The sequence below is a fragment of the Synchiropus splendidus genome, chromosome 18, assembly GCF_027744825.2.
Source record: "Synchiropus splendidus isolate RoL2022-P1 chromosome 18, RoL_Sspl_1.0, whole genome shotgun sequence".
Classification (NCBI taxonomy): Eukaryota; Metazoa; Chordata; class Actinopteri; order Syngnathiformes; family Callionymidae; genus Synchiropus; species Synchiropus splendidus.
In genome coordinates this window covers 12,797,705-12,813,786 of record NC_071351.1, presented here as the reverse complement: position 1 = coordinate 12,813,786, position 16,082 = coordinate 12,797,705, and the positions used below count along the sequence as shown (strand labels likewise).

The window sequence follows — 16,082 nt, the reverse complement described above, 5'->3', positions numbered from 1 at the left end:
TTTCATAGCATGCTCTTTTTTTATTTATTTACAAGCACCAAAATGCATCATTTCATAGTAAATAAACAGAAATCTGATGTGATTTTTCTCAGTTGGGCTGAGACATATTTTTCTTAAGAACACAAACTGACACACTGACGTCAAAATGTGCAAGAGCAGCGAGTGGAATTTCAAAAGTTCAAGTATGGAGGTACAATGATTAAAGCACTTGATTTACACTGTTCAAACAAGACCATAAAACATCACTTTAAGATACTATTTACACTCTTAAAAATATAAACCGAACGGTGTGGGGAGCTAAAAATAGTTGTCTGAGGCGTCGTCGTAGTGATGGCCGCTGGATTGCTCAGCTCACGATCAGTGGCGTCCTTTCTTCGTCGGTGCCCTTGTGGGACGGTTTGCGGTAGGCGAGGAACTGGATGGAGATCTGAAACAAAGCGTTAAGGAAACTTCGAAGAGAAACAGAAGTGGAAGTCATTTTTGTTGCACTATATTAGCCACAAGTGGGAGCTCCTGATGCGATTCAGTCACATCATTTCAGTGAAAAGGATACGATCAGATCCAGCGTCAGCGTGCCGAGGCTGCCGATGAGCCAGGGCAGGTGATGGACCAGGTAGCTCTGCTCGCTGTGGCCATCTTCGGGGTTCTTCAGCAAGACACTCAGGCCGTACGTAGTGTTTCCCACGATGATCAGAGCAAAGAGGAAGTAGGAAACACCCTCTGTTGACTTCCTTTTGAACTGCAGGGAGAACGTGTTTAAGTCACATTAGTCTTTCCACAGTCACAGGAAACATTACAAAGACCATCAGCTACTTTGGGACTTGAACCCAGAACCATCTCACACACAAGTTCTTCTGAGCACAAGCTCTTATCACTGTACCCTTCACAAACACAGGAAGCGTTATAGTAGCATGGTCGTGTGTCACGATCATATCACTCACATTAGTGTACATCTGCGGGAGTCTGGACGACAGGTAGAGCAGCGAGGAGATGGATCCGATGGAGAAGCCGATGATTTCTTTCGAGGTGAAAGGCTGAGGAGACAAACGGACCATGAGAAGACAGGGCTGTGGAAACCTAGAGCAGGTGAACTCACCTTAATGCTGAGCAGAGCTCGTCCTCTCAAAGTGGAGGAGTAAACTTCCTGGTGGCTTCCGAGAGCCGGGAAGGTGAGCGTCCCGGTGACACCCAGGACACAGATGGCCCCCACCACATTTAAAGTCGTCGTACCTAACGGACGAGAAGACAGTGGCGGTCAATAAAGACACTTCAATTCACATGTCAAGACATGAGGTGAGATAAGATGTCATTTGTTTACAGGCTGTTTAGTATTGAGCTGTTATTGAGAGAGACTCACGTCGATTCAGCTGGTTCCTCAGTTTGTAGTAGAAGTACATGGCGAGCATCAGCAGGTCAGCGAGGACGTAGTAGACGGCCGTGTATGTCTGGATTTAAAGGAGCACAAGGCATGAAGAAGGTGCTTTCTCTCACTCACATTGGGGACCTCTGTGAGGAAAATACCTGCAGGGGAAGCTGATCCGCCAGAAAAGAGCCCACCAGGTTGCAGCTGTCACCCCCGAGCCACAACAACAGAAACCAGATGGAGAGAGCGCTGTCCATGTTCCCCGTTTTACAGGAGCTGTAGTATTGACTGAAACAAAACATTTAAAATATGATTGTTTATAATCCAGACACTGCAGCGAACTTATCCCCCTTCTGAGAACGACTTACGGTAGTGAGGACACCATGAAGCAGAGGATGGAGAACAAGCCCAGGTAGACGCTGGCCATGTCTCTGCCGTCCACTGCACATTCTCCCAGTCCGTCCCAGACCCACCGGGAACCGTTGGGACACAATGTGGTGAAGTTTCCATCAGAGGTCCCTCCGAAAAAATGCTGCGGAGACAGAACAGCCTTTAATGTCTCTTTACTTGACTTGAGGAGGCAACCCCAGATCATGTCCCACCACCAGCTCCTGCCATTCTGAGGTGCGTGGAGTCACTTTAGCGACACAGTTGAAACAGAACAGGATGTTGACACGTCTTCAATGAGGAACTTTTGATATCATCCGTGGGTTGTGGTTTCATATTCAGGCTAACCTTTGCTGTATTATCAGTCATGAGACACAACGTTAGCATTGTTCTGTTTGCCATTACGCTATTTGTATTTTTTTTTTAAAACACGAGTTATCCGTCGTATTAACTAAAGAATGCACGTGATCGATGTATTACAAGTGTATTCCCCGGGTTCAAAGTTGAATCTACGTCTTGAGTTAACATGAAACCACATACCGAGGCTAATCCACGGATTACATCAACAATAAGACGAAAAAAAAAGAAAAAAATTCTACATATTATACCACATCACGACCCACTTGCCTTTTACAGGACAGTTTAAAGAAGAAATCAGCTGTAAGATACGGCACAAACTGACCGGTTTTACGTCAACATATATGAACGGAAGAAAAAAAAGCGCCGTCTCGCTTTAGTCTGTGTCTCCTAACGCTTTCTTACCTGCAGGGAAGACGACATCGCGCTGGGCTCCGATGGAACAACACTGAGGAGAAACACGGAAGCGGACGGTAAACAAGCTCTCTTGTCAGCGCTCTGATTGGCTCTTGTCTGACGTCACGTGGGCGGGCAGTCACGTGAGCTCAGCACTGCGGTGAAACTCAAAAAAAAAAAAAATCACAGCGTTATTTGATTAAATATTTCCATAACACAATATTTCTATGGGAGAATAAAACTCTTGTTATTTAATGCGTCTATTTTTGAAAAATATTTTTTTTAATTTTATGCATCGGAAATGCTTTTCTCGGTGAAAAGGAAAGTTGGACCGAAACCAATTAATCATCGCTAATCGACCGATGATTAGAGGACGATAATCTGCTCAAATCATCGTCGGCCACTTTTCACACCTAATCCCGAGGAGAGTCGCGCTGCTAACTGGCAGTGATCGGATCGTCCTTTTTAATGGATTGCCTCTTCAACCGTCCTGAACTTCGCTCTCAGCCCACATTAAAATACAATGGCATCCAACACTTCGCACGCGGCCCTCACATGCCGCAGCTCGTCACTTCCCGCTCTCGGACCAACGTTCCTCCGGGAGGCCCCAGAGGTTCCCTGCAAGAGCAGCATTTTTGTGTGCAGCCGTGAAGGCGGCACGTGCAGCAGACATGAGCATCTTCAAGTTCAACCAAGTGCTCTTTTCAAAGCGTCATTTTCAATACAAACGAATTATAATTTTATCAGATCGTATCATGAAGCTTCTTAAAATTTATATTCGATCTTTTTTATATGTCTTGTCTGCTATATGCAGACACCTAAGAAGCTCAATTTAAAATGTGTGATACAACCAACGATACAAGAGCACTTACAAGAAGTCTCCCCCCCACATGGCTGAACCAAGACGGAACAATCAAACCTATCAAGAGAGGAATCCAATGTCTGCCTTAAGGAGAAAGATAAACCTGACTTCCTTCCTTCAGTGAAGGAGTCACCTGACCAACTCAAACCTACCACTCAGCAAAAGACTGCGCTGATGTCAGCGCCGAACTTTGAAGTCACATGTAGACGGTTCACAGACGATGTAGGAAGCCCTTTGAGACAAGTCAAATAAGTTTACAGGTGACCTTTCCAGGGTGTCTGCCGCCTTTGGCCAAAACGGTTTAAGAGACACAGATGCTCCCGGAACTCTTCACAATCTCTTTAATATATTTCCGTGGTTGTATCCATGACACGCGTATACTGCAGGAATACCTTCAGTCAGCTAAACTCTTATTTACACTCGTCCATACAAATGAGCGGCAGGTTACAGTGTTGAGATATTATACATGGAGAGGAGGGGGATGCTTTACAGAACACATCGAGTCCACAACAAAACGGGCGATTAAAAAAACCCAACATTTGTTAATTTAACAAAAAAAGTCCAAACACAAAGTATGTACAAGAGTCCATGGAAACGATGCAGGATTTCAGTGAAGGCAGCTGTTCTTTGACCTTGTAGTTTCCCCTCCTCACACACAAGTGATATGGGAAGACTGCTCTGTCCTTCCTCAGGTTCCCTCACTTGATGTGAAGCACGTCCTCCTCCTGTATGAGTTTTAACCGTTTGCGCCTGGGCTGAACAAAGTCGTCGCCGGAGTCGTCAGATTCCACGTCCTGCTTCTCCTCGGTCGCCGTGGACTCGGGCTCGGGGGTTTCAGGAAAGGTCTGCCCCGGGAAGATGGCCTCCAGCTTCTCTTCAAAGTAGACGCTCACCGCTTTGCCGGTGTTGGCCATCTCGGATCCCACCTGAAGAGGCGAGGAGGAAGGTCGTGAGGTGTGGTTGAGATCCAGGCTCTCCAGGAACCCCCCCACCGTCAGAGGTGATCTGTCTGCTCCGCTCCGCCGAGGCTCCAGGAAATGTCGCCTGGCTAGGTGACGCTTACATTTCTTACAGATGTAAAGTGGGTCTGTGAGCAGAGCAGGAACATTTCGTGGAGCCTCGCGGAACGTTCAAGTTCGCTCTCTTCCAGACTGCTTACCTCCATATTAATCTTTCTCTCCTCATCATAAACCTGGATTATTCGTGAAATCTAAAAAGGGGCAATGATATTATCAACAAAGACAGTGGCGCAAGAGACGACAGCAGAAGCACCGTGTGCGGTCTCTCTTGCTCAACGACATGAACACAAGCAAAAAAATGAACTGGATTAAGATATCAATATGAACGCCCCATTTAAATGTGCAGATGATCATTTCTGTTAGATGGTGAGTTGAAGCTGCAGTGATTCAGGATACACAAAACTAGTGGGGGTTAATTCACGTGTTAATGAAATATCATTCATCGGTTTCTGCATTATCTGTAAAATTGGTTTCTTATAGGATGCATTTATTCATCGGGTGAAAATCGTGAGTGACTGTTTGGAATGTCACGTTTTGATTTCAGACATTCACGCCATGCGCCAAGCTGGGAGGCGAGGCAGGACTCATGCGACCTACCTCGTTGTACTTGGCGCAGTTTCGGAAGACTGTACGCATGTCGGACACAAACTCCTGCAGGGACTGATAGTACTGGGAACTCCGCATCTGAAGCTTTTTCTTCACCTTCTTCAGGTCCATGGGATGCTTGATGATCTTATAGTAGTTTGGCACCTTTGAAAGTGAAGCGGAGGGCAGATGTCTGAGTCAGACTAGCAGGAGGCAGTTGGCACCAGAGATGAAAGCATCACAACTTACAGAGGTAGGAACAGGCTCCCTGAAGCTAACGCTGAGCTCGTGGCAGAAGATGTACAGAAGGAGGCGCTCACATTTCTGAAAATGTCGCAAAATTTAAACAAAAAAAATCATCAGAACAAATGCAGTCCACACGCACCCTTTGGTCTTCAGGACTCAGGACTTGATCTCCTTTCATTCTCCTGCTGTTGTCACAGTACTCGATCTCTGGACTCGTCAGACTTCGGCAAAACGTGCAGAGGAAGTCGCCCCTGGAGGAAAGCAACATGTTTACATGGGATTCTGGAATAGTCCTGGTGCAGAGCAGATTTTTTTGCCTAATTTACGGAGGAGAAACTAGAGTATTTCTGATATACCCGCTAACTCAGCCAGTAAAATCTGAACATGCTGGGAAAACAAAAAAATGTTACGTTTTTAAAAGGCCACTGAAGGGATGAGGAGCAACCGAGTAGTATCTCTCCCTGTACATTCCCACCAGATAGATAGATAGCAAAGTCAACATCTAGCCACGTTTATGTGCAGAATTCTCTTCAATTTTTGCTCCCCTGTGAGGGAACATTTCACAGAACAATTCACAGACTCGACGAGTTGGTACAAATATCTTGCGTTATCTGAACCGGACGTGACAGAACAACGTTCTGGCAAACGTCTGGACCCCGATGGTGCAAAGTTCATGATGATGTGTTTGAGGTCTGGACTCACTTTCACATGTCCTGCTAGACTGAATGATTATCAGATTGACAGCGAGGTTCTGGATTACTGCAACATTTTGAGCCAGCCACGAGTCAGTAACAGAATAACTTGGGTGTGTGGTGCGTTAAACAAGGAAGCAGTTACTACTCACTTTGGAAATATTTTGATGGTGGGCACGTGGCACTTCATGTGGAACACTTTGGGGCAGCGGTCGCAGCACAGCAGGTCGCCTCCGTTGATGCACACAGCACACCAGTCTTCGTTGGGGTCGTCCTCCTTCCCAGCTGAGTTGCCAGTTTGTGTCGACGTCTGGTTCTCCGTTGGATTGCTTGCATTTCCGTTTGTGAGTCCGGTCACCGTCGTGCCGCCGGCGCTCTCGGCGTTCAGCAGGTTGTGGAAATTAAAGTCCATAGAAGACGAACTGGAGCCGTTAAGTCCGGAACATCCGAGTTCGGTCAGCGGCTCCGTCTTCATGTGTTCCCCTAGGATCTTAAGAGCATCTTGACCAGCTGATACGACTCCTAAAACTGGCAAAGGGCTGTTCTCGGGGCTGCTCATCTGAGGAAGACACCGTTTGTTGGCCATCAAATCAGACAAGGGCTTGGGAATTGAGAACAAACTTATTGGACTCTCACCATGCAGGCGCTCCTGCCTGCATCCTTGTTGCGCTCCGTTTTCACAGACGAAGTCGTGCACGTGGAGCTATCTTCAGTTCCTGGTTCTTGCTTTACCCGCACCGCCTCCACCCCGGCTCCGCTTCCCGTCCCTGCTTTTCCTGCTGAACTAGAGCTGAATAAAAGAACCGTGGGTCAGACAATATTCTGAGCCATAGCACCACCTGCTGGCAACACTCCGCACTGACGTCTTCCTACCTGCCTCTGCTGCCTGTGCTTGATGTGCTGGAGGGTCTCGCAGGCGTGTGTGAGCTGGACAGACCTGCGACACAGTGTGAATGTTTAGACTTAGAAATAACAGTGTTCTGATCACTGAGGGCAGAAACCTGAAGATCCAGGCGACAGACCAGGGGAGGCGATCATGTCCAAAGAAGCTTGTTGTGTGCTTGCCGTAATGTAGCGAGACAAGAGGTGTCCGAGGTTGCTTGATCCAGCATCTTCCAGCTAGAAAAATTAGATTTAAAAAATGTATATTTTTATTTAAAGAAAAAACAGATGAAATCGGAAGTTTGAAAGTCAAGTTCACACCTGGATGGGCGGGATCTCTGGAAGGCAGGGGAGGTTCTCTGGGTTGGTGACAGAGGGGATAAGTTCGATGGGGCCGATGACTGGGCTGGCTGGGCCTCTGTGAACATGGGCTCCAGCCATGCTGGCACTGGTGGGACTTGTGGGGTTGGCATTATGGAGAGACGCCACTGGGAACGGGCCAGCGTGCCCGGGGTTAGAATGCTGCATGTGACAGACGGGAAGAGCGTCGGGGGGGAAAGAGGACGGGAAAACAAAAGGAGAAGCCACATTAACGTCGTCTCGGGCGACCTCTGACAAAAAACAGCATGTCAGTTGCATTACCATGCAAGTACGTGAGAAAACATGCTTGCACAAGACACACACATAAAGTAAGAAAAAAGTGCCAAACCCCGGATTGCAGTAAGAAACGAAACCTTTGGTGGCTCATCTCAGATTCTATAGACATCTGGACACAGAGACAAAAGGGGCTGGATATAGTCGTGTGTTTTTTTTTCTCTCATCTAATCTCACATGCAGGCAGTCGAAGCACCATTGAATCAGTGTGTATTTTAAGGATCTCCTTCATATGTCAGGAGGAAAGGTGAATGCGGTAGAAGCAGAGTTAAATACACATGAGATGGGCTGGAAGACTGCTGCTTTTCTGTCTCAAAAAGATAATCCTGCCTTCAAACAATCCCTCAAGATTCACAATAATACAACATTTATTTTACTTTCTCAACATTTCAATCCCCCAAAGAAACTCCATTGGGTTGCATGGAAACATGGTCTTTTGGTCTTTTGAGCTGAGTACAAAACACTCATTGTACTTAAGTTAAAGTTAACTTAAGACAAATCATCAACCATGCAGGTGTTCGCGACCCAAAAGAAGCCTTAGCTAGTTTGGTGTTCTTCAGCCGGCTGCGACAGTGAGCCACTAAAAAAACCACGACACTGACTGGAATACTGAAAGCAGGTACCCACCTGTCTCTGCATCTGCGGCTGCATCATGGGAGGATACTGCTGTCCATTGAGTCTCGGCTGATTACTGGGCAGGCGACCCTGCGGAGAACCTTGTAGCCGCAGCTGCTGCGGGGACGGGTACATGCCGTTTATGCCCGCAGGCCCTCGCGGCATCTGCTGCATACTGATGAGTCGGGGAGGCTGAGAACAGAGATGGAAAATGAGCTCCAAGTACTAATAAAAACGAAAGGTCAACGACTCGCTCACACAAAACCACACGTTTCTGACCTTGATAGTGGAAGAACTTCTAAAGTTGAACTGACATTGGTCGTCATGTTATGCTAATATTCCAGTCCCTGTGTGTTGTATTATGCAAAAATGTTTATTCATGTTTGACCCTTCTGCTAAACAAACCCCCTGAACAGAACCTGTCGGCGAACCACTGACTTACTATACACAAAAATATTAGGGGTGGGATTCGACTTTTCAATTGATGATGGAACCATACATGCATTTAAAGAACAAAATATTGTTCATTTTGCATCAGTTTGACAATAGCACAATAAATCACAATGGTGACTATCTTCAAGTTTATTTAAACTAAAGCTCTTTTAATGTCTTGAAGATATTTGTATATGAATCTCAATTTTATAAGAATTTCAAGTACATTCAGAGTTGTGGAAACCCTGGCCATTTTGTAGTGAAAAACCTCCCTGAACAAAAGCAGATGCTTTTGTTTGCTTTTGTTCAGGGATTCCTCCATGTTTGTTGTTGTTGTTATCATCCTAGCTGCCACGTGTCTTGTGCATCAGTGTGATCAGTGGACCAGGAACTCCTGCACTTACAAAGGTTCTGTGTTTTCCGGAGAGAAGAGCTTCAGTTAGAGGAGAAGTTCATGAGGAGGAGGAGGAGAATAGAGGAGAAGAGAAGAGAAGAAGATAGGAGAAGAGAAGAGAAGAATAGAGGAGGACGACAATAGAGGAGAAGAGAAGAGTAGAGTAGAGAAGAGAAGAAAAGGGTTGGCTTTTCCTACCTGCTGCTGGACCAGAGCGGGACCGGCCTGTCTGGGGTGCTGCTGCGACATTTGGGATGCGATGCGCATCTGTTGCTGGATTTGCTGTTGGTGCTGCTGCTGGTGTTGGTGCTGCTTCTGCTGCGCGTAGGCGGCCTGCTGCATGTGCTGCAGCCGCAGCTGAGCCAGATTAATCTGCCCTGGATGCTTTCCTGAAGTGAGGGCCGGCCCGCCGGCCATGACGCCGGGCGGTTGTACCGGTGGGGGTGGCTTCTCAATCACCAAATTCCCTAGAAGTAGAATAGCCTGAATGAAATGAGTGCGCTGACAGTAACCATCAACTCCAGCTCACTGAAGCTCCATTTATTAAGGGTGACTCGGCAAATCTAATACAAAGACACACCTAGGTTGACCACGTTTTTGGCCCAGAAGGTCGGGTCACAGAAGAAGCGCACCACTCCGTTGGCTAGAGGCGCTGGTTCTAGTCTGGCTTTGAAGAGCTGGCGGAGTTGGAATAGAATCTGCGCAGACATATACATTGAGGACCACAAACATCTGCTGAGGAATCGGAGCGCTGCATGAACCAACCAGACGTTTACTGTAGAGCAGAGCGGTGCTGCTGCCGGTGCTGATGGCCCAGTGGCAGAACTTGAGCACGTGTTGAATCTGCTGCGCCAGCTGAGCGGTGTCTTTATGCTGAGCGACAAGTCGAATGCTGCGCTCCTTGGTCACATTCTGCAAGGAAAAGGCAGGATTGAACCAGCGACAGAACAAACAAAACAGGTAGTAGTAATCGTCTTACCTCAAGGTTTTGGAGCAAGGACTTTCCCTTCTTGTTAATTTCATTAATAAGAGTGAAGACAGCTATTTTGATCTCCCGCTCCACCTTCTTGTGGGTTTCATTCAGCTCCTTTAATCTGGATTTGACAAAGACAAACACCTCAATTAGGAACAAACCGACACAAGTAAAGCAGCCGCCGTGACGTTCATGAAAGAGTCACCTGCTTTGCACTTGAGAGACAGAATAGTGGACATAGTTCTTCTTGTCTTGTAGCTTGGCCATTGTGCTCTCAATGATTCCCTTCTGATTCTGGAACGCTTCCTCTAAGAACTGATACCTGGGCATCAACAACAGAAGCTTTAAGGGAGCTGACTCCAAACCAGGTGAGGTCAGATCATTTGAGGCTGTACCTGTGTTCCTTGTGTTCCAGCAGCTGACAGTCCCGACATGTCAGGGTGTCGCACGTTTCACAAAAAAGCTTCAAGGGCTCCTGCCTGTGGATGGGACAGAACACGGGTCTCTGTCCGGGCGGGCCCGTCGTATCTGAAGTTATAGAGCCGCGATCATTGCGAGGTAGAGACACAACCCATAAGAAGTGATTGTCAATAATATTCAACCACACATTAGACAGATGAGGATGAAGCACAACCTTCGACCAGAACATTTTCTAACTGAAGCACACACACCCCCATAAACAATCTCACCACAACACACACGCTCATCTTCAACCACTACCAAAACGCACCACTCATCTATTATACCTGACGCTGCATTGACTTCCCGACTCAGCCCATTCAAGCAGACGTACCCGAAGCTTTGTTAGCGTCCTCTTTAGTGCGAATCTTGTGGTCCTTCGTAATTTTGACTCGCTGGTGGGCTTCCACGCAAGTTTGGCAGAGCCACTCTCCACATTCTACACAGAAGCCTGTGGTTCCAGCATTGTCCTCGCAGCTTGTACACACCTGGGCAAAAACAAGTGTCAGAGACGTCAAGTTCAAGCTAAATAAATAATAGTGGGGTTTTTATAGGTTAAATTTACTTCTGTCGCAGTATTTAAGGCATATGAGCAGGTGGCTTCACTTCAAATACCACTCGGTCCTACAACCAACCGATCAAGAGTCTGACTCTTCAAGTATGCTGTTCAGAGCACTTAAAAGGTTTCCTCCAAGGAAGCATGCTCTGACCTCGTGCATGTGCAGAGGACGCTGGTCCAGATCAACAACCAGAGTGATCTCAGCTGGTGTGTTCAAGTGAACAAGACATCTGGCAAAACAATGACGATCACTCTCCATATATCAAGTCTTGGGATAGTCAGTCATATGACTTCCTTCACCAGTTCGCCTTGTTTCTTGGGGTCAAACCCCATGAACAGTACAACGGTGTACTTGAGTCAGTGCTTACCACAGTTGGACTGAACTATATTGGTGAGCACACATTTGTCGACACAGATTTACAAAGTAAAATAGCATTATTTTTTCCACACTTAAGGAGCAAAACAAAGCGCAAACATCCTCAAAGACCCATCAACAAGGGTGCGACTCACCTGTGCAGACTTCTCGTCGGACGTGTTGGTCGACTCTGAAGTGTCTTTTACAAAGTAATTGTCGATGATATCGCTCTGTTTGTAGTCCTGGTGGCACACGGCGCAGCGCATTACATTCACTGGCAACAGAAAAAGTGAAGCAGTCAGTGCAGGGTTAACTTTCCAGCCCGTTCATGAACATGGAGAAGAAGACGCCCTCAGCAGATGGTCCTCAGTTGCATTGAAATACATCTCTAACCTTCTTAATAGTTCCCCACAGCCAACGCACAAGGGCTTATTTAAAGGGTTCAACCAAGTTAAATTCAATCTCACCATCCTCTGCATTGGGAATATGAAATCACATGACGGCCATTTTGATTCAATCATCATAGCTGGCAGCGGAAATTATCAAAAGTTAATTACTCCGGTAATTCAATTCCGACACTTAATAGGGCATGAAGATGTTTTTTTATTTCTTTAAGACAGATGAATGGAGAGTCACACCTCCCACCCCCTGCTCCCCCATATCTCCCCACCAATAAATCACACAGAGGAGCTCGAACCAGTGTGAACCGGTTGGAGCTGGCCTGCGCTGGTTTGAGCAGCTCACAGCCGGTTTGTGTGATCTCCAGCTGTGTGGGTCTCTCGCTCATAGGTTGTGGGTGCAGCTGGACTGAATGTGTGGTGATGAGAGAACACCACCCCCCACCCCACGTATGTGACCGCACATGCACCGGCCTGCATGCAGCCAGACTCATCTGGGAAGTACACAGCACTTGCTCCTGCCATCATCTGAAGGGAGGAACCCTCAGAAACAAGTCCAGAATTTCCTTTTCTATCTGAGCACCAGATTAAAGATTAACCAAGTCGACATATAGGACAAGTGATAATGGATGTAAACGTTGATTTCGCAAGGGCTTTACGTTGGCAGAAAAACTGAAGAAGCGTGCTCTACTTCACGGTCATCTGTCCTTCCAGCTCGACAGTTCCAGCGACCTCAGCTGTCTACTGTTTACAATGTTCACCTTTCAGAACGGAAAACGTGCAACCATGTATAAGACGAAGAATCACAGTCCAGCGCAAACCACTTCTCAACTCAAGTGAATTTAGATTCAAACTCAGTTGGAAAGATAAGAACCGATGTCATTGTTCAGTACGATTCCTGACTATAATATTGAAGTTTAGACTCAATAAAAATGCCAGTGTGCTGCAGCTCAACTTCAAAACCTCAGTCAGAAGAAAGGCTGCTTCCCTCTGGAGACTCTCTTTAGATGGAGAACATCTGAAGCATTTAAACCAGTGAACAAATGACGCAATTTTTTTTTTTAATTGAGGAGGGTGATCTATTTAACCTGGAGAAATCAACCCCCATACATGTCATTTTTTACTTTCCTCAACAGAATCACTTCAAAAAGGCATCGATTTTCTCCATCAAACCCTTTTATCCGGGGCCTCGCACCTTCAGTGAGGGACCATCACACTTGCGTAATCATATTTTTCAGCACCCTCTGATACAGCAATTGTGTTAGAAAGGTGTGAGCTCCTGGCAATAGAGAAGATTTGAGGGAAATAATCCACTCCGGTGATGCTTGGTGCAACCTAAGAAAGAGGTCTTGAAACTCTCAGTAACAAGGCAGTGATAGCCATCATGTCCAAATTAAAGTACTGGGCAACTTGCATTTGGATCATCATCTACCAGTTAAATGCTCTGGGCCCAAGATCTTCATCTTTCACTGTCAGCACATTCATGAGGCTTTCCCTGTCTGATCCATAGATAATGCCAAACTAAAAGTGTCAATATGGGCCAGAATATCTCTTCAGCATTTACATCTTTAAACCTCCCGATATCAAGTTGAATTCTCCTGGTGACAGCACTTTGGCACAGTGGCCCCTTCGCTGCATCTGTCACCCGACCCGCACGTCGGTTTTGCAATAGTCCCCAGCCATCCTGTCAGCTGGGCTGCACAGGGGAAGCGCTCGGGGCACAAGGTCAGCGAGTGGCTCAGCGGTCTGGTTCAGGTGTCTCTTCACCAAAACAGGAAGCCGATCTGAAACCCGTTTCAGATGCATATATTTGAAAGAGAAAGGCTGTCATTCACCTTTTTACTGACTGTACGGAAATGTCATCTGTGCACACACCAGCTTCCCAGACGTCTAATACAGAATTGATGATCAGATGGTTCCTCTCGCTGGTGCCAGAAATCACCAAATTGAGTGGGAAAACGTGAGAAAGATTGAGGCGAAGGGAACACTATCACTTCTGTCCACTGGCACAACAGATACCATTATACTCACTTTCTCTCACCAGGGATCATGTGAGAGACACCATTCAAGTGCTTTCGTCAAACCTAAAACTAAAGCCAGGAAATTGTATGGAGAACCATTCCACACCACCCAGAACTAATGGAAGGTCAGAGGTCACACAAGTCCGTCGTGACTCGGATAGCTAACTTCAGTAGTGGTAGTCAGACCGCATTGATGGCAGGACTGTTCATGGTCAACAATAATGGTGGGTTGGAAATAACAGCTCTGGTTGTGAGTCAGACCGGTCTAAACTGACTCAAGCGTTGAGTGTTGTTGAGTTTCTGCTGGACAAGCCGTCAGCCTGGGTCAGGAATCAGGTGGCTCTACTGGTGGACAGACAGGCTGAGTTCCTCCTCACAAGTCCTGATGACCAGTCGGGATACAGATCACGAGTCAGAGGCTTGTTAGTCAAACCTTTGTCATAGTGAGTGGGCGCTAGTTCATCAAACTTTTATGGTTTAATAGACTTATTTGGACAGTAATGTGGTTATGAGTCATGGGCATGAAGTGGTGAGTCATACTTTGAGTCATCCACTTGATGACTCACACTTCTTGAGTTGTGAGTCATACTTTGGCGAGTCTGGGTCAATTTAAAAGTGAGTCAAGGCTTCGACTTTGCAAAATTGAGTTGTTTCGGGATTGGATTCCATTCAACTTCAGCTGCAAAGAATTTCAAACCAGACGAAGGAGAGCCTGATCTAAGACAACAGCTGGTAAAACAGGAGAAGCAGGAGACTTTAGGAGGAACAAGCGCTCCAGAAAACAACAAAGGTCATAGTGACGATAAACAGTTGTCGACATCTCATCATGAAGGGGCTACGAAAGTGCTCTGCAGCTGGCTGTGCATAGACAACTCTACTAACCCTTGACACTGCTACGTTTTAAAGTTAGGATTTAAATTCCCAGAAACATCCTCCAGGTTTTCCAAGGACACCCCCAAGACATCAGCGTCCATCAGTTGGGCATGTCTGCAGCACCTCATAAGCCAGACCGCCCGAAACACTGCAAATGGCTTTCGGAAAGGTGGTGGAGCAGCGATTCTCGCTCTGCCAGATGGATGAGACTCTCACCTTATCTTGAGGTGAGACCAGCCACCCTGCTGAGAAAACTCATTTCAGCCCATTGTAGCAGCAAACTTGCTGGCCAAAGCTTGATACTGTAGACTAGAGTGGGCTCATACATCAACCAGCACATTGTGAGCTTCGCCTTTCAGTTCAAGTTAAGACACATGCAACTTCCACATGGCTGAATAGGACGCATCAATCTAGCCTCATATTGGAAACCTGTTTAAAATTTGAATGGTTCGAATCCAGGGTGAAAAAAACCCCAACAAACTGGGTTAAAAATAATGTAAATCAAGTGCATAAAGGCAACAGCATTTACTGCTTTCATGTACTTCTTGACTAAGCTAAACATCCGTGCGCACTTGACTCCACTCAGGCGCAATGTCACGCTCCAGTATACACCTTGGTTAGGACTCACTTTTTTCTCTCTCAACAGTAAAAGCTCTTTCACGTTCTCATTTGGGGTGACATGATGACAACAGTCAGAGGAGGACGCACATCGACGCACGTATCCCGACACAGGTAAAACGAGTGGTTTGCATCTCACCTATGTGTGTGTCAGTTTGTCCGTGTGGTCCGGGTACCTGCACGCTTATTTGTCTCTCTGGGTGGGGGATACATTTTAGGCAGAACGAGTGCAGACAGGGGAGAAGTTTGGGCTCACATTCACGGCTCTGAAGACTTTGTTTACATACTGCGCATGTATCCAGCAAATTAACGGGGGTTACCGCCGGAGCGTTAGGAGGAGGGGACATTTCGGTTGTCAGTCCGGCAGAAGGCGCATCCCCGGCAGTCAGGGGTTCAGCTGTAGCTGGATCCTCGGTGTTAGCCGCGACCCCGGCCGGGCTCAGAGCGTCCACTCCTGCGGCAACAGTGCCGCCGCCGCTGCTGCTGCTCCTGCTATCGTCTGCTCCGTCTCTGGCGGGAGTCGGTGCTTCGTTAACCCCATCTCGGGACTCGGATTCGTCTCCCCGCTGTCTATTCTCTTCAGCGACTGCGTCTGCAACATCTTTCGGCGCTTCTGGAAGGTCGCCCACCGGCGCCGAAGGCACTGGGTCTGAATTTGCAGGCGATTCCATCTCTCCCTCGTCTTTGTTATCCGCCATCTTCCTTCCTCTTTGAACCACTGCACGTCCTGCGTAACTTCTGGAAGCGGGGTGTGCGTGATGACGTTACACGTGACAACCAATGACAGTCACGTGACATGTCGAAATGAAATTAAAGTCATAATTGTCGTAACAATACGAATGCAATCTAGTTTTCACATTCCCGAAGAATTTTGTGTCAATGATTGTCAAAGTAAAGATAGAAAAATAATATAAATCTTTTAACATGACCACCTTTGTCAAA

The 16,082-nt window shown here is 46.9% G+C and overlaps 2 protein-coding genes across 5 annotated transcripts; both read right to left on the bottom strand.

Moving 5' to 3' along the window:
* Positions 1-12: 12 nt before the first annotated feature.
* Positions 13-2,633, bottom strand: slc66a1 (solute carrier family 66 member 1). The gene is made up of 8 exons (XM_053849228.1): positions 2,513-2,633; positions 1,732-1,895; positions 1,522-1,651; positions 1,358-1,445; positions 1,097-1,230; positions 942-1,034; positions 554-739; positions 13-427 (listed from the first exon to the last, which is right to left on the bottom strand). The coding sequence occupies exons 1-8, from the start codon at positions 2,528-2,530 to the stop codon at positions 347-349; spliced, it is 894 nt and encodes a 297-aa protein (XP_053705203.1). The 5' UTR covers positions 2,531-2,633; the 3' UTR covers positions 13-346.
* A 673-nt stretch (positions 2,634-3,306) lies between these two features.
* On the bottom strand, positions 3,307-15,974 carry trim33 (tripartite motif containing 33). Of its 4 annotated transcripts, none has more exons than XM_053849982.1 (21): positions 15,280-15,974; positions 11,386-11,504; positions 10,651-10,804; positions 10,253-10,385; positions 10,063-10,179; positions 9,864-9,978; positions 9,650-9,796; positions 9,465-9,582; positions 9,083-9,351; positions 8,071-8,250; positions 7,499-7,555; positions 7,111-7,311; positions 6,930-7,026; positions 6,781-6,844; positions 6,544-6,697; positions 6,060-6,466; positions 5,355-5,466; positions 5,219-5,293; positions 4,982-5,134; positions 4,525-4,575; positions 3,307-4,291 (listed from the first exon to the last, which is right to left on the bottom strand). In XM_053849982.1, exons 1-21 carry the CDS (start codon positions 15,836-15,838, stop codon positions 4,064-4,066), a joined length of 3,510 nt encoding a protein of 1,169 aa, XP_053705957.1. In that variant the 5' UTR covers positions 15,839-15,974; the 3' UTR covers positions 3,307-4,063. The 4 variants fall into 4 exon arrangements, with proteins under 4 accessions (XP_053705957.1, XP_053705956.1, XP_053705958.1 ...); XM_053849981.1 differs by having other exon boundaries at positions 3,308-4,291; positions 6,909-7,026; positions 15,280-15,969; XM_053849983.1 differs by lacking the exon at positions 4,525-4,575 and having other exon boundaries at positions 3,309-4,291; positions 6,909-7,026; positions 15,280-15,966.
* Positions 15,975-16,082: the final 108 nt, after the last annotated feature.